The sequence below is a fragment of the Lynx rufus genome, unplaced genomic scaffold (genome assembly GCF_022079265.1).
Source record: "Lynx rufus isolate CCGP_SWC_20201006 ecotype Redwood Valley unplaced genomic scaffold, mLynRuf1.p SCAF_16, whole genome shotgun sequence".
In the NCBI taxonomy this organism is placed as follows: domain Eukaryota; kingdom Metazoa; phylum Chordata; class Mammalia; order Carnivora; family Felidae; genus Lynx; species Lynx rufus.
In genome coordinates, this window is record NW_025814830.1 from 7,549,132 (window position 1) to 7,572,816 (window position 23,685).

Below are 23,685 nucleotides of genomic sequence, written 5' to 3' on the forward strand. Positions count from 1 at the left end.
ACACAGATGACACCGAGGCCAGGTAAAGGGAATTAAATAGCGAGTGATTTTATTTCATTAGAGATAAAACCAGCAGCATCACAGCCTGAGCCCTCACCCCACCCCCCAGCCCCCCACACTTCTGCCTAATGTCGGTAATGGGGACTTCGAGATCGCGACCTTGAGCGCCTGGAGAGAGAAAGGAGGGACCCCGTGAGGGCTGGGTGAAGCAGCCACACTGCATGCACACGCACCCGTGACCGGGAGCGAGCTGCGGAGGGAGGGAGGGACGCTAACGGGACCAGGCCAGCCTCCACACGCAGAGGGGTACAGAGAGGGAATGGAGAATCGAGGCAGGGACGTCATGTTCCAGGGAGCGGGGCTGGCTTGCTTACCTTCGGGAAGAGCTGTATTCCCGACCTGGAAAGAAAAGAGAACAAAGCACACACACGCCCAGGGACGGGGCTCCAGGGCTGGACTTCGACGCGGCATCCAGCGGCGGCCGTGGGGATACTTACTGTAACGGGGGGAGGGTGAGCGGCTCTGCCGGCTGTACTGACGTTCCCATTCTTCTCTCTCCTTCTCTCTGCGTTCCCGCTCCCTGCAGAGAAAGGGAGGCGACCCAGGGGAAGGCATGAGCACGCGGAGAGAATGCTGAACTTGAGGGCGGGCTGGGTTGCCTGCCCGGGGCAGGTGCTTCCAACATCCCAGTCCAAGGGCAGGGTAAACCCAAGGGCAGGTACTGCTGCCGTCCTTGATTGGAAATGAGAACACTGAGCTCAGAGGGAACAGGCTGGGCAGAGCCAGGACTGGAATGTCAGTCGGCCTGGCTTTGAAAGGCCTGCTGAACAAACACACAGAACTGGCAAGTTTGGCCACTTCCTGTCAGTTTAGGTGGTCTCAAAACACAGGGACTCACACACTACGTGCTTTACCAGCCTTTGTCATAAAGTCGGGGACTGGGCCCCTTCTACTCGCCTGGCCCTGATCTCAGTGAATCCAGCCAACAAGCCTGTAAGGAGGGACAACTGTTCCATCCTCATTTAGCAGAGCAAACGGAGGCCCAGACAGGAAAAAGGCCCACAGCTGGGGGCGGCAGAGGCAGGATCAGAACTGGCCACAACGCTGAGTCCCTGGGCACTCTACTTCCCCACCTGACAAGCAGGCAGCGTCCTCAGAGGCACACATGATGGGCTCGCAAAAAGCAAACCACAGTGACAAATACGACGAGCAGACTTCTGACATGCTAGGGACTGCGCTGGAAGCCCCACGGAAGGATCCCCCGGAGAGGAAGTGGAGAGTCCCCGCTCAAAGGTGAAGTTGCTTGTCTGAGGACCCACATCAAGTACGAGTGGAACCAGAAAGAAACATGGCCCTGCCACCGACGGACTCTCCTCCTCGCCAACACTGAGCACTTAGATCTCTGGTTCTGCACGCTGGCCCCGAGCGAGCAGGCCTACGGTTTCCGAGCACTAATCCCTGAGCTACCCTGTGAGGTCGTCACCGAGATCTGTCCTGGCTGCAGAGTATGAAATGAGGTTTTAAGTGAAATAAGATAAATAAAAATAATTAAAAAAAAAAAAAAAAAAAAAGGAGTGGACGCCTGGGTGGCTCAGTTAAGCACTGGACTTCAGCTCAGCTCATGATCTTGTGGTTCGTGGGTTTGAGACCTGCGTCAGGCTCTGAGCTGTCAGCACAGCCTGCCTCAGATTCTGGGTCTCCCTTGCTTTCCGCCCCTCCCCCGCTTGTGTTTTCTCTCCTCCCCCCACCTTCTCAAAAATAAATGAAAAAAAAATGAAAAAACATGTGAAGTGAGGAAAGAGCTGGCAACCACCCCTGGGGCCACACGGTCACAGAGAGGCAGAGCTGGACCTAGACTTCACGTCTGTCTGACCCAGGCCCCGAGCCTGCCCACTTTGCAGTGAGGAGTTGAGGAACAGAAGGGGAGAAGAGGAAGCCACCACGGGGTTGGCTTACTAAGCACCACTTCTGTGTTCCGGGGGGCTGCGCACACAGCAGGGAGCCAGCACCGAACCTGTCCTCGTCTCACTTTGAGGGACATCAACTAGTAAGCGAGATAACAGAACAGCACGTGCCAAGTGGGGGTCAGTACTCTGAAGAAAACACAGCAGCCTTGGGGGATGGAGCATTTTGGGGTGCTACTCTAGATAGGACAGTCAGGGAGCCCCCCTCCGGGAACCCCCCCACAAATGAAGCCAGGCAAAGGAACAGCAGAGGCTCCGTGCTCCGGGGCCGGCAGAGCCAGGAGGAGACACAGCAGGTGCGGCACAAAAGCTGAGGACGGAGGGAGGACACTGAGGGCCAGGCGGGCACTTTGCCTTCCACCCCTAGGGCTGGAGCAGACAACAGGGCTCTAGCTAGGGACCAGGCGGTTGAGAACGCTGGGCAGCCCACGAGCGGGTGGCTGTGACCTAGAGGCAGGAGTGCGACGGTCTTACTTCATGCGGATCTTGCGGGCCATGGCTCGAAGCTCGTCTTCCCGCTCCTGTGGCAGAGATGGCTGTGAGGGCGGGCCCGGCTGGCACCCCGTCCCGCCCCCACTCCTCAGTCTCACTCCTACCTGGCGCTCGTGCTCCTGCTGTATCATCTTCTCCTGCGCTGCCTTCTTATCCGCCTTGACTGTAGTGAAAGAGGGACACGATAGCTGAGGGGTGCCCTCAAGAGCCCTCCCTTTCCCGATGCCACAGCTGAGCCCAGAGAGGCCCACCAGACGGCCAAGGCCCTTAGCGTGGTGGCAGAACGGCATGCACGCTGATGCCCGCCCGTGCGGGGAAGGGCAGGGCCTCCCCCACAGGACGCTGGAAAGGGGCCGGGGAGACCGGGTGCGCGTGGTGGGACGTACACTGCCTGTTCAGTGCTTTCTGCATCCTCAGCTTCAGCTTCTCCTGTGGCGTCAGCTTGGGCTGGGGAAGGGGGAGAAGAGGCGGGAGAGGGGGTGGGTGTCCGGAGCTCCAACAACGTACCTCATCCAAGAGCCTGGGTCTTGCGGGGGCGCGTGGGGAGGAGGGACAGGCCGCAGATGCCCGCCACAAGGGCCTGGGAAGCCTGGGGACGGCTGGAGCCCCGCTGGACAGCGAGGAGGGGAGGGGGACGCAGATCTCACGGGGCAGAGCATTCCCAGCCCCCTTCAACCCCAGGGCTGGATCTCCCGACCCCCCCCGGGGCCCCCCCTGCAGGCCCACCGGGCCCAGCTCTCGGGCACTGCTGCTGGCGGGAATTAGACGGGCGAGTTCCAAATTCTTACTGACTTTGGCAGCTCCTGTCTCTTTACCAGCGGCAGGTTCGGTCCTGGGAGGAGGAAAGGACGGTTGCCACCTCTGACCCCAGGCAACCTTGGGACCGTCTGAGGGCAGTGGGCCTCGGACGCCCCCGAGGAGACACTGTGCCTCTCGGCTCTCTCGAGACAGGGGCCGTGTCCCCTAAACCCTCATCCGAGGTAGGGCTGCGACTCCTCGGACGCCCCTCAGATCTACCCTCCCAGGTTGGGGCCACGTGCCCCTCAGACCTCCCGAGGCAGGACCAAGCCCTCTTCAGAAAGAGAACGGTGGGGCTCAGCCACCTCGCCTGAGGCTGACGACTGTCTTCCCCCAGCCCCCCTGCCCCCGCTTACTTTTTCAGCTTCTCGCCCACAGCAGGGGACGCCGCCGGCCTGGTCAGCTTCTCCCTTGGGGGCGATGGCGAGTGGCTCTGGCTGCGGCTGCGGCTGCGGCTCTGGCTGCGGCTGCGGCTCTGGCTGGGGCTGCGGCTCCGAGTCAGGCTGCGACTGCGGGACGGGCTGAGGGACCAGCTGCTGCGGCTGCGGCTACTGCTGCGGTGCCGGGGGCCCCGGCCGCCCCGCCTGTACCGGTCCCCGGAGCGGGAGCGGCTCCTAGGGGCACGGGGGGTGGCCAGAGAGGGGCCGTGAGGAGCCACGGAGCCCCCCCCCCAGCGCACCCCCGCCTGGGCTCCAAGTCGACAGCCATCCCGCTAGGCCCTACGGTAGGTCCAGGTGCCATCACCCGCTCCTCTCCAGCTGCCTTCTCCTCGGCTGCCCCCTGGCCTTGCTCGGTGTCTACACAGAGACCACCCTCCAGATACGACCACCCTGAAATGGCTCCTCGCTTCTCGCTCATGAGACACCTTCTCGCCCGCTTCCCTGGGAGGTGACCTCTGGGAGGGTGGGACGTGGCTGGCCGGCTCCCCCCTTTACTCACCGTGCCCAGCTCTGGGCGCCCAGGGGCTGTGACCCCACCTACACCCTCAGCACCTCCTTACCTGCGTGCCCACTCTCCCCACCAACCCAGAGCACAGATCCCACGAGACCCACTCTGGGGACGACATGTAGCCCCATCCCTCCTCTGCTCAGGACCCTGGGGGCTCCTCGGCGATGGCTCACCCTCAGACTGGCATTCAAGACGTGGCCAGGCCCCCTTCCTCCAACCCCAGCCTTTCTCCCGTGGTCACCCTGGGTCAGGCTACAGAGAACCATCCGGAAGCCAAATCCACACTACACACTGATTCTGTCAGGAAGGAGCTGTCCGAGTTTTCACAAAACTCAAACTCGTTGACAACACTGAGGAAACAAACTACCCTTTAAAAATCCAGACTCTCAACTTCTCTCCAGAAACCACAAGACAGAACAACACCGGACCTGCTGCTGCACAACCAACAACCCGACTCGACGGGACGCGTGCGCCCCAGTCCGCCGGGGCCCACCTGGCCCCTTTATTTCAGACACCAGGCCCTGTAGGCGGCTGACGTGGAGATGCACGCCACAGGACAGGAGACAGTGCTGACGGAAGAAGCGCTCCCCCAACGCCAGGGCCCCAATGGAGCAGTCCCCTGCGTTACCTGTCACACCTTCCCGCCGACTCAGCGAGAGCAACACTCTCCTAATTTTACGGATGAGAAAAACAAAGCCCTGAAAGTCTACCAGCAGGGCCAGGATTTAAAGCCAGGCAGACGCTCCACAGCCCACACTCCCGCAGGCTGAGCCATGCTGCCTTCACACAGGCAGCCCTGATCCCACCGGGTCAGAGCCCAGGAAGGACATTCCAGTCCCCAGATGCTTCACTTCCTGCCTCAGCAGCAGCACCTCTCTGCCCAGAGTACCCCAGGCCTAAAGGTCAGCCAGGTCCCCAGCGCAAACCAAAGGGCACCCTGGAGTGTCCACGTACCACTCCAGACACAATCCCCCCAACCGGAACTGGCCTGGGGACTCCCCAGGAGAGGAGCAGCTCAGTCTCCTGTCCCCACTGCATCCCCGAGGATGTGGCTGTGCTCCATCCCACGTCACCACACACGGAGAACAGACGGCATATGCCTCCCTCTGCAAACCGAGCGCTTCCCCACAAAACAGCAGTGGCCTGGTCCCCTAGAGCCTGGTCTCGCTGACATCGGGCCATGCCCACTCCCCCCAACCCCCCCCCCTCCAACCCCCCCCCCCCCCACACACACACACGCCAGCCTCACGCACCTGCTTCTGCGCCGGGGCCCGTAACCACCACGCCGGGCGGGTGAACGGGAGTACCGGTGTCCGTCTCGGGAGCCCCCACCTGAGTGCCGCCGGCCACGGCTACGGGACCGAGAATAGCGCCGGGAGCGGGACCGGGAGCGGGACCAGGACCGGGAGCGGGAGCGTGCGTGGCGGCCAGAACGGTAGTAGCCCCCGCCACGGCGGGAGCGGGAGCTGGAGCGGGAACTGGAGCGGGAGCTGGAGGTCCTCGAGGCAGAAGAAGAGGAGGAGGAGGAGGAGGAGGAGCGGCGGCTGCAGGCGGGGCACGGAGGGCCGGTCAGCATGGGCCTGGGCCGTGGCCCCCCACTGCCCTGGGTCCCCCCCACGGTGGCCGGGGGCGTAGGACGGGCAGCGTGAGCGTTACCGACCGGGCGCTGGCATTACGTCCCGGTGCGGGGCCGCCGGGCTGGGGGGGCGCGGGGGGCTTCCCTGTGGTGGCCCCTGATGCGGCTGCTGCAGCCGCTGCTGCGGCTGCCTCCTCATCGCTGCCCCCAAAACTGGTGATGAACGTGATCTTCTCCTCACGGCCTGGGGTCGGGGAGCGGGAGCGGGAGCGGGACTCGGAGCTGGACTCTGAGGGTGACCTACAGGGCAGGGAGGAGGGGGCTCAATTGCCAGGCTCCCCGGGAGCCCCCTGGCTAAGTAAACACGGCACAGAGCCACAGATGAGGACAGTGAGAAGCTCAGATGAGAAACTCAGCTTTGTAAGGGTCTGACTCCCAACCACGGAGCCTCCTCAAAGTAAGTAAGAGAGTGAGTGACAGAAAAATGTATCGATCTCATGGAACTATCAAAAGGCAATGAACAGATCCAGAAAGATCTCCTCAACGTAGCTTTCAAACAAGTTCTGAAACGTTAAGTGTGGCTGAATTCCATCACCACAAAGGAAAACTACCTACATCCCTAACAGCTCCTCTGTACCAAGCGCTTGCCTGTGCCACACCTTGTACTGAAAGGCACACGCCTCACCTTACCTATTCTTCCATGAGGCCAGAGAGGCAGGTCCCTCCCTCTGCATCCTGAAAAGCGTACAGGGGTCAGACTGATGTCCGTCCAACCTCAAGGCCCCTGCCCCAACTACTCCCACATCCTGAAGACACACATGGGCAAGGCCAGGCCCTTCTGGGCCATATTTCTCACTGGTTATTTCTGGCAGTTTAGATCAAAGAGACTTCTGATTTCTACGTCAGGGCTTTCTATCACGCTTGGTGATTTTTAACACACAACCACGTTGTGTTTAAATCAGAAGATCAAAGAAGGTTCACGTTTAAAGGAAAAAAAAAAAAACTGGGAAAGCAGAGTAACATTCTGAAAAACAGAAAAATGATTCAGACCCACAGGTGACACCAGGTGCCAGTCTGAGGTCTCAGAGCAGCCTACAGGGTGGCCCCGCCCCTCCTCCCCAGCCCTGCCCTTCCTTGGGCCCTGGAAACTCACCGCTTATAGGGGTCGTAGGTGGGGCTGTCTCGGCGGGCGTAGCTGTGGAGAGAACGGGGCGGGACAAGCAGGGACTGGGCATCTGAGTGGGCACGGAATTGCACCCATTCCCCCAACCAAGGCACTCAAGGCCAGGTACTGGGTCCGTGGAGGAGGCGGCTGCGGCCAGGTTCCAAGCCCTACCTTGATCCCTCTGCCCGCCTCGCCTCAGATCTGTCCAAAGCCTGAACCTCGGCCACACACCACAAACAGTGAATGTCCTGGGCCCCTCCTGACCCTGAACAACAAGGACTTCAGCGGCCTCAATCCTGCTTGGGCTCTGACCCTAGACTGAAGTGTCCCTCCTGCCACTCCCAAGTCCTTGGTTCTGCTAACTGGGTCCTGGCTTGTTAATGACAACAATAAAACTAGAAAAGCTACCTCAACTGCTTCACAACTCTGCCATGGGTAATGTAATCATTCACACCTCAGAGCTGAAGAAACTGAGGTCCAGAGATAGAGAGTCACTTGCCCAGCATCATACAGCTCCTAAGTGAAGGAGCTGGGATTCACAGCTAGGCCCTAAGACCCTGAGCGCATGCTTTCATGCACTACACTGACGACCTCTAGGGGAGAATGGGGACAGCAAGAATCCATGCAGCTTGTTGAGGAACCCTTTCCAGACCCCACACCAAGCCCTGTGAACCCACAAGAGGCTGTTTAACCCTCACAGCTCCCCTCAAGGACCCTCCCCGACCAGAGGAGACACAGCAAAAAGCGGCATGGGTTTGCCCGCGGCCTCTAGGGCTAAGAAGCTGCAGCAGGCTCATCTCGAGGCCGCTGGACTAGGTGGGCTCTCCACACCCCACCTCTGCCTCACCCAAAGCCGCCCCAGGCCTCAAAGTGGGCACTGGCTCGCCCCCAATCCTGGGAGATGACAATGCCTCTTTTCCAAAGGAGGAAACCGAAGATAGAGAGAAGTCACTTGCCCCAAATCTGACAAGGACACAGCCCAGGAGGAGAACCAGGCAGGACTTCAGGGACAGGCCTGTTCCCCGTGACTCTGCCCTCAGCTACTCCACACCACCTCCCCACAGGTGTCTGGGATGCCTGGCAAGAGTCCCAAGTCCAGCAGGGTACGGGGAGTGGCTGGCAGGGCAGGGCGTCCACACGCCCCTCAGCCACTCCTATTCTGAATCCTTCCCATTTACTGCCTCACCAGGAGGACTCTGTCCACAAACGAAAGCGTGCCCCCAAAGAGTCTCCTTGAGCCCCAGCCCCTCCCCCGGAGCCCGGAAAGAATGAGGCTGGCAGGGCACAGGGGAGAACCCGACCTACCTGGGTGGGCTGATCTTGCGGCCCCTTAGTCGCTTTTCCCGGAACTCCCTCCGCTGGCGCCGGGAGCGACGGCCCTGGAGTAGGACGGGCACCTGGCCGGTGAGGGCTATGCCCTCCCTGACGCACACCCTGCCCCCACCCGACCCGGCCCTCACCGAATACATGGCCTTCTCTTCCTCAAGAGCCTTGGCATGTTTGATCGCCTCCGCCTCCTCCTTGTCCTTCCGGAGCATCCTGTGGAAGGAGAGGACGGTGACAATGGAGGAGTGGGCAGGCCACAAGCAGGGCTGTCGCAGGAAGCGAGGGATCCCGTGCCATCCTGGAGTCTCTCACTCGTTCAGCACTATTATTGAGCACCTACTGCGTGCAAACGCTATTTTACACGTTGGTGATTCAGCATTAAAAACAAACAAAAATCCTCGCCCTCACAGGCTTACGTTCTGGGGACGAGACGGACAATGACCGAGGTATTAGGTTAGATGGTGACAACCTTGACTGTAGAAGGGGGAAGCAAGTGCCAGGGAACTGGTAGAATCTGCTACGGCTTTCGACAGGGAGGTCACAGAAGCCACGCAGAGAAAGGGAGGGCTAAGCAGCAGCCTCGGGGAGTAAGCCACACAGAAGCCAGCAGAGCCAACAGCACGGTGGCCTAAAGTTGGTCGGGGGATGGCTCGGGGGTAAGGAGGCCACGGAGGCTGGGGGCGGGGTGTGGGAAGAGGGGCAGAGGACCAGACAGGTAAGACTTCGTGGCCATGGTGGGGACTGGCTGCCCGAGTGACGGGGTGGTCATGGAGGGTTCTGGGCAGAGGGTGCTGTGTTCAGACAGGATTATTCAGATTCGGACTCAATCCTCTGTTAGCTGGGACTGTTCTATGTGATCTGCACAGGGTGGGACTCAGGGAAGAGGCTCCATTCGGCAAGTGCAAGTAAGTGAATCCAGTGAATGAAGCCTCTCCACCAGAGGGTGCTGTCCACCAGGCCCAGGAGCCCCGTGAGCTTTTAGGGGTCAGATGGCCAAAGTCACGTGGAGTTGGGCGCAGCCTCAGTTTCTGCACAGGCAAGGCCCGGTCGTGAGTATCCATCCCACAAGCTCAGGAGTCCGTGTGTGTGAAGCCCCCGACACGGGGCCAGGCACACTAGCGCTCACGAATAAAGTGGCCGTTGGTAGCAGGGGTAATGACAAATGCCAGGTCTGGAGTGGGGAGAACCAGCCAGCAGGCCTCACCTGACAAAGTCACCGTCGGCCATGCCATAGGTCGTGGCCTGTTTGTTGAGATCTGCCACCTGCTCCTGGTTCAGTTCGTCCACGTCCACCTCCACGTCTGCACCAAGAGAAAGGCCGTCAGGGACCAAAGCCGAGTGAGAGGACCGGGGAGAAGGGGCAGTGCCCCAGGAGGCGGGGGCACGAGGGGACGCCCACCAGACTGCAGGCCTCTGCAGGGAGGGAACGAGTCAGCTCATCTCAGCATCCGCAAGCCGGCACGGGGCTTGGCCAGAGGCGAGCACAACGAGGGGCAAGGGGCGGGGGAGAGGCAACGCGACGGATGAGGGTCCAAACGTAGAGTACCGGGATGGACGAGCAAGACGAGTGGAGGCAGCGATGCAGGATACGTGAAGGGGGACAGGGGTGGGTAAAGATCTAAGTGGGCAGGAGGCAGGGGGTGGAGGTCATGGGTTTTCAGGAGCTGGATGCACCATGACTAAGTGGAAGGTAGGATGGACCCCTTACATGTGTGTGATAAGCAGCGGCTGGCTGAGGAGGGGAAACGGGTAGCTGGCTGGCTGGAGCCATGGATATTTGGGTAGGGGGTGAACAGCAGTGCTGGGGGGTGGGGGGCGGCAAGGGATGACTCTGGAACTGAATGAACACTTGTTTTCCAGAGGGGAGAGAAAAACAGGGAGACAGGCTGACCAAGTAGAAGAGAACGGTGACAGAGCCTAGGTGGGGACAGTATCATGAGAGCAGGGTCCTACAAATGAGACGACACGTACAGAGAGGGAGGCCGGCAAAGAGGAGCACATGAGTGAGACAGGGAGGACGGCAGAGGCTGGAGCGCCCCAGAGTGGGGGCGGGAGAGACAGGGCTCGTAAGTGCAGGGCGCCCCACAGAGGGTGAGGAACGAGACACGAAAACGATGCCCAGGGACTGCGGGGTGGGGGCGGGCAGAGAGGGGACCCCACCGATGTCGGGGATGACCTCATCTTCGTCCGAGTTGCTCTCCTCCTCAGCTGGCGACTCCTCCTCCTCTGGCTTCTCCGCCACCTTCTCCACCTCGGCCACGGTGCTGTCCTCGTAGGTGTAGCCAATGGAAGCCTTCTTCTCCGCCAGCCTGGGACCGGGGGAGCCCGTGAGCCAGGAAGGCCAAGGGCAGGGCGCAGCCCAGAGCCAAGCCTCGAGGGCACACTGACTCCCTGCACTCTGACCTCTCAAGGGTGCCCTTGCCTCCAGGCCCTCACACGTGCTCTCCCTCAGCCTAGGACCCTCTGCGCCTGCCTCCCACAACCCCTCCGTCTTCCCCCAGACTCCAGTTCCAACACACCAGGAAGTCCTCCCCCAGGCAGGGTCGAGCACCATCCTCAGCTCCTCAGCCCCACCCACATTGGATCATTACTGTCGGGGGACAGATCTGTCTCCCCACCAGCAGTCTGAGCCCGAGACGGCAGGACCCAGTCATCCTGGGTAACAATATGCCCCAGCTTTGCCAGAGCAGAGGAGGGGCCTCATGCAGGTCTGTCGCTGAATGAAAGTAGTCAACATTCCCTGCCGCCCTTCTAGTGCCAGCCTTCTCCTGGAAGTAGGCTCCTGGGTAAAGATCAGTCATCAAAAAGCTTCCATTACATCTGCGGAAACGGCAGATGGAGGGAAGCAGCAAGCGCTCAGGATCACAAAGGGGAAGATTCAGCAGCAGGAGGGGAGGAGTCGGGCCCAGGACCGCCGCAGACAAGCGGGCTGGGCGCTGCCCTGGAGGGCACGAGGCTGCCCAGGCAGAGGAAACGAAGAGAGCAGCGACACGGCCAGCTGAGGACCTCCCCGAGCCAGCAGCAGCTCCAGGCAAGGCCCCGCCCTTCCTCTCGAGGGACACGGCTTGAGAAGGCCCCGTCCACAGTGACACTGGCTGCTGCTGAGCACCCGCTTACTGAAGGACACGCACGGGACAGGCCGTCCATAAGCTCCATCGCCCGCAAACAGAGGGGACCCCTGTTAGCCTGTCACATAGGGGAGCACGCCAAAGCTCGGAGAGGGAGTCCTCACGCTCAGGACTCAAACCCGGGCCGGGTCAACCAACGGCACCTCCCACCGCGCTGCAAGCTGGAAACTCAAGGCAGGGGTTTCTGAGCAAATCCTTGCTTCTGGCCACCACTTCCTCCTCTAAATTCCTACTAAGTGGGCGCCCACCGTGTGCCAAGCACTGGCCCCGACTCTGGGGACACTGACGTGGACAAGCTGGAGGAGGCTGTGCTGGTGGGGCTCCCAGTCCTCCTGCCTCCCCCGACACCCAACTCACTTCTTCTTCTCATCCTCACTGGGTCTCTGGAGGCCTCCATACAACTCGTCAATGTAGATCTGGTACAGGCACTGCTCCTCGGAGACTGCAGCAAGGCAGAGTGGACGGGGTCACCGGGAATTCAGGAAGCAGGGGACACACGTGTGTGCAGCGGCGGGTAGGAGGGTGGGTACAACCCAAGCACAGCCAGGGACAGAGTCACCGATTTGCGGATCATCATAAACCGTGTGGTGAGGACACACAACTGCAGGTGGCCTTGCCATGGTAAAGGGACCTAACTGCTCTTTGCCTCGTTTCCTCTGCTGTAGGAGTGAGCTGAGCACCTGGTACCCGGGCCACGTGACTGATCCCCGGAAGGGAGGCCTCGGGTTGGGTCCTTCAGAACCACAGGCTTATCCTGAGCGCTGGATGTCACCTGGACTCCACGGGCTATTCTGCCAGGTGGCTCACCGTGGCTCAAGTTTAAATTATGTGTTTAGAGCCATCTGGGCTCTCACTTACCCACAACACCTAACTGGGGAGCTCAGCATTGTATCAGAGACTTCCCTGATGCTCCCTGCGATGAAACACATGCTCCCGACTGGGCGTGGGGCCCTGGGCGAGCCCCCTTCCCCTGGGCGTCAGCTCTACTACCCAAAAAGTCAGGTGGATGGGCCGGGCGAGCCTGGAAGTGGCGCAGCACTGTCCCTTGCTCCAGTGACCACTCTGGTTCCCGCCCATGGTGAGAAAGGGCCCTGTTGGCCTATCTCATGCAGGTGCCTCGCTCTCCCTACTCCAGCCACATAGGCCTTCGCCCTGTCCCCACAGAGTACCTACCTCCAGCCCCCCTACAGGACTCTCCTTGCCAGAGAGCTCCTCTCCACCCCTCCCTGACCCTAGCCTCGGTCAAGGACCTCAGAGAATGGCCCACTGTGTGCTAGAACGCCACCTGAGTTTGCAATCATCACCCACTCTGGTGACTATGTGGCTGTTGCCCTCTCCCTAAGGAGACCCCCTGGCCCCAGAGGAGCATGCGATGTACCTCAGGTGCTCAGGAATTGTGGCAATGAACGAGTGAGGAGTCAGAACAAAAGGAAACTCTGACTCCATCACCAACAACCCTTGTGACCTCTGGTGAAAGCAAAAAGGGATGATAAATCTCCCGGACTCTAACACCTCATCAGTTGCTAGAATTTTGGTAATCTTTGATTTTAGAGATGCTGAAATGTCTACCTTAGAAACAAAAAAAAAAAAAAAAAAAAAAAAAAAAATAAGGGCATACCAAACCCACGGCAGTGGCTGACTGTGCCAGGCTCGGTGCTGGGCCTTCACGCATCCCTCCCCAAACTTTTACACCCACCCTGGGGGACAAAAACCAACATCACCACCCTTCTCTGGGTGGGGGACAGCAAGGCCCGCCAGGCTGAGGGACTTGCATGTGGGCCTGTCCTCTCTTTAAAACTCAACAGGGAAGCCCCGGAAGGGGAAGTCTCAAAGCCCGTCTCAGGGGGTGAGCTAAAGCTCAGAGTTGTCCACCAGGAGGCAGCAGTGGTTAAGGGTAGGGTAAGAATCCCAGCTCCTTAGACAGTGTTCCCACCAACTCCTGAGCCTCAACATACTTGTCTGTAAAATGGGTACCACCCCTAGGTGACTGTGCAGATGTAATCAGATATAATGAGATAATACAGATAAAAAACTCAGGGTCTGAATATCCCTGGGCAAGCCCAGAGTGGGAAGAAATCTGAGCCTCCATTTTCTCATTTGCGAAAACAGCAGTGGTGACGGCTCAGAGAACAATACCAGACATATACAAATGTATACAAATGCTGGGCAGATTGTTAAACTCTAATATTTCTAAACAATTCCTAAAACACGTTTCCTCTTTAAAAGTGACATTCCGACCCAAACAAGCAGGGTGAACTCACACAGGGAAACAATGTGTTCTTGCTATTTTCCCCAATTTTTCAGGAAAAAAGACCACAGAGGCAGAGGGTATGGGATGTGGAAGTGACCTCAACAGGACCACCTCACCCAGCAGATATCACTGTACTGGGTCCAGAGACGGAGGCCCAGGAGGGAGAGAGCTGGGAGCAAACCCCAGGTCGCTTAGGAGAAACCACTGGGGTAAAACCGGTGTTTCCATCTGCATGGACTCCCAACCCACTCCCCGCACCCCAGCTCACTCACTGCCAGCAAAGTCGTTCTGCACCAGGCCTCGGTAGCGCTCGTAGTTACATTTCCGCTCGTCCGACTCCTGTTCTGGGGAGCTTTGGAGGAGGTCAAGATGTTGAGATGAGAGGGGGAGGGCAGGCCCCACCCCAAGCCAGCAGGAATTGGATGAGGAGCTAGGCTTGGGCTGGGAGGCTCCCCACCAGCACACCTACTCCTTCCCAGGAAGGTGATGGGCAGGCAAGGGTTTGGGGAAGAAGAGGCAGCAAGGGTCAGACTCCCTGTCTGGCAAGCCTTAGGGAAGCTGCTTACATGGTGGTGAGCAGCGGGGGGGTGTAGTCGGGGATGTAGTCAAGGTGGGCACGGACATCGAAGCGGTCAATCATGTTGTTGGTGTCTCCCTGCCAGGGCATCCTGAAAATGGGGAGCAGGGGAGCAAGGAGTTTAGGGGAACAAGGACTTTAGGGTCCCCAGTGCCCATGTCAATTCCCTGTCACCTCAAACTTGGGAGCCTGACCCTCAGCTCCTGTGATCTTCCAGGCCATGGACCCCACCATCACCCACTTCTCACTCATTCCCCCGAATCCACATTCAGGCTCCTGGCCTGGTTAGGGCCTGAATAGGGCCCTGAGGAAACAAGGGCCCTAATTCGCAGAACCAAACGAGAGAGAAACTTGAGCCAGGTCCCAGGGGCCGCTTTCTAAGCCCCCGGTCACCTTGAAACATCCCCTGTGGCAAGCCACTTCCCATTTCATCTGGGCCCCTGGCACCGGCCTCACCCATTCCCCTCCAAGTACCCCAACCACCTCTGTACCCCAGGGCCTCCGTCCCAACCCCTGCTGGCTCTCCTCAGCCAGTGACGGTCACCTTCTCGTGTAAGGCAAGCGTTCCTTGCCTGAGTCCCCAAAGGTCTATTCATACCCTCGGTCTCTTCTGACCTCCAGCCCTCAGACACAGACACGACCCTGCCCTTCAAGCTCAGTCTTACATGTTAACGGGGCTCTCGGCGGCCAGGGCGACGGCAGAATCCAGGTGCACCTTGCAAGCTCGGCCGTGCACTTGCAGGAACTGGGCTGGGTCCTTCTTCTGCAGGGGTAGACGGGATGGAGGTCACCACCCCACTGAGCTCCAAGCCCTGCCAGCACTCTGCAACCAAGCTTAGCAGTAGGCTCACTTCTGATGTCAAGTGGGCCGTACTTCAGAGGGAAACTAAGCTGCACAGGGGTGGCAGGACTAACGGGAGCCACCTAACCTCCAGGGACAGGGGGCCTTGTGATGGTGGAAAAAGGCTCTGAGCTCTGGTCCAACTTTCTGTACAGCAAGTACCAAGACCTCCTGCCCCTAAAATGTTATCTCTCGAGCATTCACACCCACCCCACCCCCCACTCATTCAGAGCCAGGTGTGAGCACTGTGGCTTGGACTGGACTCTAAGACACACCAGGACCACGTGAGCTCATGAAAAGATCAGTGTCACGACTCATCACAGAAATATCAGAACCACAAGACACTGCTTCACATTCGCTAGGAAAGCTAAAACGGAAAAGACAGATATTGACAGTACTGACAAGAACATGGAGAAATTAAGTTCTTGAAAAGTTAAACTACTGCCCTAGGACGCAGCAATTCCACTCCCGAGGATACACCGCAAAAACTAAAAATAGATATTCAAATACTTGCACACAAATATTCAGGCAGCACGATTCACAACAGTCCCAAGATGGAAACAATCAAATATCCATCAACAAATGAGCGATAAACAAAACGTGGTCTATTTAGACAATGGAAAATTACCAATATAAATGAAGAAGTGACACGTGCTACAACATGGATGAACCTTGAAAGTATAACGTTAAGTGAACGAAGTCAGTCACAAAAAGCACGTGTTGTATGACTCCATTTATGTGAAATGTCCAGAAGAGGTGAATCCACAGAGACAGGAAGTAGATTAGCAGCTACCCAGCGGTGGGAAGTTGGGGGTACTGACCGCTAATGGGTCTGGGATTCTTTTGGGGTCACGAAAATTTTCTAAAATTAGAATGCGGCGATGGATATACACGCCTGTGAATACACTGGAAACCGCTGAGCTGCATGGTATGTGAATTCTACCTCAATAAAGCTGTTAAAAAGGTACCAACAGAGAGGAGAATGTCCCCTGAGTCTATGCCCCTCAGGCTTGAGCCACTGTGTGGGGGGTCACGACTCCAAGTCACCACGAGGGTGTGAGGAAAGGATACAACCTAGCACCGGAGCTCCCACTACCCAGCTTCCCGAGTGTCAGATCTGGCTGGGCTCCTGCCGTGTGCCACATCACAGAACCCACAGGAGCCACAAGAAGGGCTGCTGGGCTAGCCACTGAATGCCGGCAACACTCCTGGCAGCGCCTCCCCAGAGTCCAACCCTCTCTCATCACACCCTGGTCCAGCCAGTATCTCCTCTCCCCAGACCCCCGGGCAGCCTCCTCCCGGGCTCCCTGCTGACGGCCCCCTTGCCCTCCGCAGTCCATTTCCCACACAGGGCCTGGGGGTTCTGCTAAGGCCTATCAGGCCACATCCCTCTCCGACCTCTCTCCCCTGGCTCCGCTCCGGGGCACGCTGGCCTCCACGCCATTCCTTGACCACTTCGCCCGCGTTCTGCTCCGGACCTCTATGCTCACTCTTCCCTCAGCCTGCAGAGGCTCTAGGAGGTGGTTGCCCCCTCGCTTATTTCTGACCTCCTTCTAGAAGCCTTCCTCATCAACTCTAAGTAGTTCCCCGCACAAGCCCGTATTTACTCTTGCTCTCCCGAACTCCACTGTTTTGTTATTTTAGAGAAAGCACGCACAGGGGAGAGGAGCAAAGGGAGACAGAATCTTATGCAGGCTCCACGCTCAGTGCAGGGCCCAACACAGGGCCAACGCTGGGATCGTGACCTGAGCTGAAATCAAGAGGCAGACACTCAACTGACAGCCACCCAGGTGCCCCAACTCCACCTGTTTTCTTCACAACACCTGCTACCGCTTGGTCTTGCACCTTCCATTCATTTATCACTTGTCTCCCACTCTAGAACTTAACTCCCACGAGGCAGGGATCTCTGCGTCGTATCCCCAGTGCCGGGAGCAGGGCCTGCCCCACAGCAGGTGCTCGGGAACACTGACAGAACGGAAGAGAGTGAATCCTGGCGGATCAGGAGACCGAGCCCCTTGTTTTTCCCTCAGCCCTGTGAGGCCCCTGGCCAAGACCCCCTCAGCCCCCCTGAGTCTGCTCCTGGCCAAATGCCTGGGGCCCACAGCCATCGAGGGACACTGTTTACAACGGGACTCTGACTGGAAGGGGGAAGCCACTGGCTGCGCCTGCACCAAAGGAAGGAAAAAGCATCAGGCTGGGAGTGAAAATCTAAGTCCGGGGCCTGGCTCTGCTAGGAGATTCTAGGAAAGTCAATAAACTGTCCTAAAAGCCAGGCATTGAGCTAAGCATTTTATGCGTATTTTCTCAAACTTCTCAGCTGTGGGACAAGGGTTAGTAGTGCTCCAGATGAGTAAACTGAGGCTCAGAGGGGTGAGGCCCACTGGCTTGAAATCATGCCAGTAACAAGCAGAACTAGGATTTGAACCCAAATGGGTCTGCCCCCAAATCCACTCTTTTTTCAAAAGTAATTTTTTTTTCTAGTAAAAAGCACAGAATACAAAATCTACCACATTAAGTCCTTTCAAACGTAGAGTACGTTAGCATTAAGTCACAGGCACCTTGCGGTGCGACTGATCCCTAGAATTTCTTCGTCTTGCAAAACTGAAAGTCTATACCCACTGAGTGACTCCCCTTTTCTCCTCCCCCCAAACCCTCGGGAACCACTTTTCTGTTTCCAGTTTCCTCTTTTAAGTGTATTTATTTTGAGAGTGGGGGAGAGGGAGAGAGAAAGAATCCCGAGAGAATTCCGCACTGACAGCATGGAGCCCGATGCAAGGCTCGATCCCACGACCCTGGGGTCATGACTTGACCCGAAATCAAGAGTCGGAGGCTCAACAGGCTGAGCTACCGAGGGGCCCCTCGGTTTCCTGTTTCTAAGGGCCTGACTACTTTCAGATACCTCATATACGTGGAATCTTGCATCACTTTCTGTGACTGGCTTATTTCACTAGGCATCAGGTCTTCACGGTTCCTCTGTGTTGCAGCATGTGACAGGATACCTTTTTTAACTTTTTTCCCTCTTTAAGGCTGAACAATACTCCACCCTATGGACCCACCACATTTCCTTCATCCCTTCATCAGCAGATGGGCCTTTAGGTCGCTTCCCCATCTTGGCTATTGTAATACTGCAAGGAACATGGGGTGTACAAATACCTCTTCAAAATCCAAGACCCATTCTTTCAAGTTTTAATTCAATTAATTCCTACACCCAACGTGAGGCTTAAACTCATGACCTCAGATCAAGAGTCGCATGCTCTTCCAACTGAGCCAGCCAGGCGCCCCCCCAAAAATCTATTCTTAACCACTGGATTATTCTGCCTCCAGCATCAGATGAAGTCAGAGGAGTTCGTGGACTCTCATTCATTCACTGAACTGATAAGCAGGCACCCACTATGTGCCAGGCCCTGTGCTAGGGCCATGGCAATGACTGAGACAGCCCCGGCCCTACCCCTCACAGCTCATAGTCCAGTGTCGGGGATAGACCTGTCCCACATAGTGATGACCTAGAGTGGGCAGCAGGGGGATGGGGGAGCCCAGGGGAATGCTTGACTTGGCCTGGGCAGCGGCTGGCAGGGATTGGGGGCTGAAGGGGTGGTCAGCCTGGGGCTTTCTGGAGGAGATGCCTGAACTGAGCACTGTTTATTTCCCATTTTCTTATCACCAGAGAATTCTGTTTCTCATCCAAACCACTGATTACAGAAGAGACCTGACCAGGACGCGAGCCATGACAGAACCAAGGTCAGGGAGGGAGAGAAAGTAGGCACCGAGGACAAATCAAGAGCAGAGAAACCAGCCTTGTGTGGACACACCCATTCAGCCGGCCACAAACTACCAAGGCTTCTTCTTCAACACTTGCCCCACAGCCTCCTCTCGGCCCAAGAATAAGATGAGAGACCCGTGTGAGCGGCCCCATCCCCTCCCCAAAGCAGCCACCAGCCACTGCCCACAGCGTGACAGCTCAGCTCTGAATGCTGATCACGTTCACGTATGGGGACAATGGAGGCTTGTACAGGCCCACACCATAAAGCACTCCACAGACACTGTCCTTGTTCTTGAATTTCTACCCTGTCACCCAGTGAGAGAGGCTGATGATCACTACTGTCCCGAGAGGGAAAATAAAGCTCAGGAAGCTCCCCTGCTAAAAGAGCCTGGAATCCCAGGCCTTGAGAACGACCCAACTCCAGCCTTCTTTCCTCCACACCATGACAATTCCAGCTCTACCTGGTGATAAGAACTTCAGTGACAAGAGCTAGCATTCACTGAGCAAGCAAGTCACCCTGGGCAAGCCTGCGCTGAGGTCTGTGTGCCCAATCTCAATGAACAGCCCTGTGAGGGAGGTGCTCACCCCCCACCATTTGTGGCAGACCATTAACTGGCAGCCAACATCTACTCCCCCTCCTTTAATAGTAACAGGCTCCTAACACATCTGGCACAAGGCCATCCAGAATGAAGCCTATGCCTCTAAGCCTTCCTTGCACCTGTACACGACCACGGGGCCACTAGTGCAAGTGTTGTGTGCAAACATCTAGAAACTTTCTTAAAAATTGGCATAAGCGCTTTTGGCTCTTTTCCCTCCCTCCTCATCCCTGCTGGATGGAATGCAGACATGATGGCTAGTGCCTAAGCAGCCCTCTTAGACCTGGAAACAACACTGGTAAGAGAATCCATGTGCAGGTGGATTCTATAGGACATACAGGACAACTATATGGTCCTTAAGCAGAACTGGCTATTTCTGGGCTTTTGGGGGAAAAAGAAAGAAACTTCTATGTTGTTTAAACCACTAATGTTTTAGGATACATCATTTCAAATGCAAAAAAGGAAACTAGCTCAGGGAGACAGTTACTTGCCCAAGGTCATGCAGTATGTAAGTGGAAGAGCTGGAATTTGAACCCAGACCTCGAGGACTCAAACTCAAAGGCCTTAACCATTTTAATACTTCGCCTCCAGGCTGTGTCACCTTGGACTAGTCGCTTTACCTTTCAGAACCTGTATTTCTGCAGTAAAAGCCCAAGTGAGGTGCTAAGAGAGGTCAAGGTTCAGAGTCTGGTTAGAATGCCAGCTCTGCCCTCTTGCTAAAGGACTGTTGACCATGACTGTCTGAGCCTCAGTTCACTCATCTATGAAATGGAGATAAGAATAAGAACCACCCCCTAGACTACAGAGAAGATCTGATGAAGTGTAAATGCACGTCAAGCACTTAGCCCAGCGGTTTAACACACAAGTGCTCAAGAGACTAGCCGTTCTTATCAGCATCACCTTAACACAGGCATCAATACCAACCTCCCAGGCCGGCTCAAAGGGCTAGAAAGAATGTACCAATGTAGTAGGCACTGGGTCTGGTACCCCATGAGCTCTTATTATAGCTCAGGACAGCTATTTACTCCTAAGCGTTACGTCCCTGGCCCACGCTGGGGCCTCAACTATGGCCAGCACAGACCCAGGCCCTGCCCTCATGGTCATGTTGTAATCTTTTCGACACCGCCAGAGAGGGGCTCTCCCTTCCGCCCAGTTCCTTCCTGGGTGACAGGAGGCAAGTGAGGAGCTCTCAGAGAATCCCTTCCTACAATAATAGCACTTCTATCTCATGGATGACTACGGGGATGCGTCTAAAGCTCTTCTCACAGAGCCTGGTGTCTGAGAAGGAGCAATTAAAATGGTAACTACTAGTATTAGTATTTTTACTCATCTATTCTTTCAAGCCATATTTGTTGGCCCCAAGCTTAGGATGCAAAGATGACCTGAATACAACCAGTCCCCAGTCTTACAGAGCTAGATACGTGTGTTGTTATGTGTGTGCCAGGGGGCGCCTGGGTGGCTCAGTTGTTCAGAGTCTGACTTCGGCTCAGATTATGATCTCGTGGTTCGTGGGTTCAAGCCCCGCGTCGGGCTCTGTGCTGACAGCTCAGAGCCTGCAGCCTGCTTTGGATTCTGTGCCTCCCTCTCTCTCTCTGCTTCTCCTCTGCTCACGCTCTGTCTCCCTCTCTCTCTCGAATATCAATAAACATCAGATTAAAAAAAAGAAATCCCTAAGGGGAAGAACAAGGGTTATAATGGCATTCATGGGGACACTTGCTGGAGTATGGGGGATGAGGGAAGACTTCCTTGGAAGTGAGATCTGACGGACGAGCAGCAGTTAGCCGTGCATGGGAAGAGCTCATGCAAAGGCCCGTGGCTCTTTAATCCTGAGAAACAAACGGATACTCTTTATACATCTTCTGTGATAGAGAAATATCACCCTAGATAACAAGGATGGCCAGATGGCTTGAGCAAAGGAACGAGGCAGAAAGCAGGGTGGCACGAGTTTAAAGGGGCAAGGGGGGAGTAGGTGGCAAAAAGCCAGACCACGTGAGGCTTGAAGGCTGTGTTGAGGAGCCTGGCCTTTCTCTCAAGAGCACTAGGGAGCCACGGAGGAGTTCAGAGCAAGTGAAGGACAGGGTCAGCCTTGTGCTTTAGAAAGACCTCTCTAGCCCTGCTGAAGAGGATGGATTGGAGCGGGGCAAGAATGAAGGCCAGGAGACCAGGTAGGGCGCTAAAGCAGTATCGCAGTTGTGAACAGGAACATCTGTATTAATACCGTCTCACAGGAGAATTGAACCTACTACACAAGTGCCATTTCAAGCTGGGCGCGGGGGGAGGGGGGATCTCAAGGGCAAGTAGGAGTTAAACAGGCGAGGGGAGACATTACAGGCACAATGCCCTGTGGTGACAGAGATGGAAATAAGCCCAGTGGAGCAACTCAAGGATGAAGCTGAGAGGCTGGCTGATAGAGGTCAGACCATAAGGGCCTTTCAGGTCACAGGATGGGAGTGTGGTCTCTCCAAAAGCAACCGAAGCATCAAACAGGAGACGAGAGCGGTCAGAGTCTGCTTAATGAATACTGACGGCGCTCCTACGGGGTGCCGAGCCAAACCTCAAGAAGGGCTGAGCTTTTCTGGGCGCTGCGAATGCAGCAGGAAGACAGCATTCGGGAGGTGGTCGGTCTTCTACCTGGCCTGCTTTGAATGTTACAGAGAACTTCCTCCTTCCTGCTCACGCCAGCTCGGTACTGAGCCCGCACCGAACAACGCAGCATGCCATAGCCGAGAGGACGCCTCTGGTTTTTACCGACTACGCCCGGGAAATGACTATCCATCCTCTTGAGGAAACTGGGCCCTTGTTGTGGCATATTTTCAAGCCCAGACCTCGCCAGGGTGGCCAGGGCCTCGCCCTCCAGGGGAGCCCCCACCCCAGAATGAGGCCAGTTACTCACAATCTTTTCATAGTACTCCCGCCGCCGCTCCGCCCTCTTCTTGTAGTCAACCATCATGCCTCGAAGCTTGCGCTCATGCTTCCGAGCCTCGTGCCACATCGTGGTGAGGCCGAGCGTGGGGCCTCAACCTGGGGGGATGAGAGGGGAGCGTCAGATGCGCTGTAAAAAACCGTAGGGGCAGAAGAACCAAAGTCGCCCAACGAGTTGGTGACAGAACCGGATCCTAAACACCCGCTGCTGCAGGGAGGGGAAGGGAGGCTGCAGGACCGCGCGCCAGATGCTGAGGCGCATCCCTGGCAACTCTGAGCCAATACCCTGGGCGTTCTGGAAACCCCCCAGGCGATTGTGGAGTGAGCCTCCCCGGGGAAGGAGTGTCGTGAGTTCAGGGCGCTAGAATCAAGGATGAAAGGTTTTGGAATGCTGGGAGCGAGCCTTTGATGTAAGGTCTGGAGGCAGAGCCCAAACAGCTGGGGCTGTAGCTCCAGGGAGGCAGAAGGGCGGAAATGGGGTTACCCGTGGCGGCGGGGCACGGTATGAATGCAGGTGAAGACAAGACAAGACTTCATGGGAACAGAGTAGTTGTAAGGAGACGTGGGGCGGGGAGGGGGGTCGGGACGGAGGGCAGGTGAAGGGCGTGGACGAAAGACGACAACGCTCGGGGGCGGAGGGGGAACATGGTGGGGTGCTGTAAATAAAAACCAGAGTGGGGCTGAGGTCTACAGAAGGAATCTGAGTGGCGGGGGCGGGGGGGAGGGTGTGAAAATCCGAAGAGAGACCGACGGAGGCGGAGCGGGCAGACGGGAGGGGGTGGGCTGAGCTGAGGGGCAAGGCTTGCAGACAGGGGCGGAGCCCCAGGGTTTGGACTGGGCTCGAGGACCGGGTCGGGGCCTTAGGGTTCGGGATAAGGTTTTTGACAAAGGGGCGGGGCCTGTGGCAAGCGGCGGGGTCCGACGCGGCGAGTTCTGGCCCGCCGCGGGGGCAGGGGCGCGGCCTGAGGCGCGGCAGGCCTGAGGGGGTGCGGGGCCGGCGGCCCTCGGGGCTGGGGCTGAGCAGAGGCTCACGGCACCCCGGGGAAGGGCCGAGACGAGGGCGGAGCTGGGCTGACGCCCGCCCGAAAGCCAGGAGGTCGGGGCCCGCTGCCTGCACTCACCGGCTCGTCGCCGCCTCCCACCGCTGCGCTCGCGCGCGGCCCGCACCGGAAGCGGAAGTGGGAGGCCGCGCGAAAGGGAGGGGCGGAACGTGGCGCAGCGCGCTTCCGCCGACGCGAAGGGCGTGCCCTGAAGAGGAGGGGCGGGGCCTGGAGGACGGAGGCGTGAGAGGCGGAGCCAAGGACTTCCCGGAGGGTTTGTGCGTGAGGGCCCGGGGTGTTT

General features: G+C 57.4%; 1 protein-coding gene across 7 annotated transcripts; it reads right to left on the bottom strand.

The window, feature by feature from the left end:
- Positions 1–23: 23 nt before the first annotated feature.
- CLASRP (CLK4 associating serine/arginine rich protein) lies at positions 24–23,508 on the bottom strand. Of its 7 annotated transcripts, XM_047077861.1 has the most exons (21): positions 23,466–23,508; positions 22,316–22,443; positions 14,891–14,988; positions 14,215–14,316; positions 13,921–14,000; positions 11,755–11,839; positions 10,430–10,578; positions 9,474–9,570; positions 8,404–8,482; positions 8,249–8,322; positions 6,932–6,973; positions 5,863–6,078; positions 5,456–5,746; positions 3,611–3,868; positions 3,249–3,288; positions 2,843–2,903; positions 2,561–2,619; positions 2,439–2,485; positions 498–580; positions 375–399; positions 24–168 (listed from the first exon to the last, which is right to left on the bottom strand). In XM_047077861.1, exons 2-21 carry the CDS (start codon positions 22,412–22,414, stop codon positions 126–128), a joined length of 2,028 nt encoding a protein of 675 aa, XP_046933817.1. In that variant the 5' UTR covers positions 22,415–22,443; positions 23,466–23,508; the 3' UTR covers positions 24–125. The 7 variants fall into 7 exon arrangements, with proteins under 7 accessions (XP_046933817.1, XP_046933814.1, XP_046933815.1 ...); XM_047077858.1 differs by having other exon boundaries at positions 24–399; positions 498–732; XM_047077859.1 differs by having other exon boundaries at positions 2,843–3,288.
- Positions 23,509–23,685: the final 177 nt, after the last annotated feature.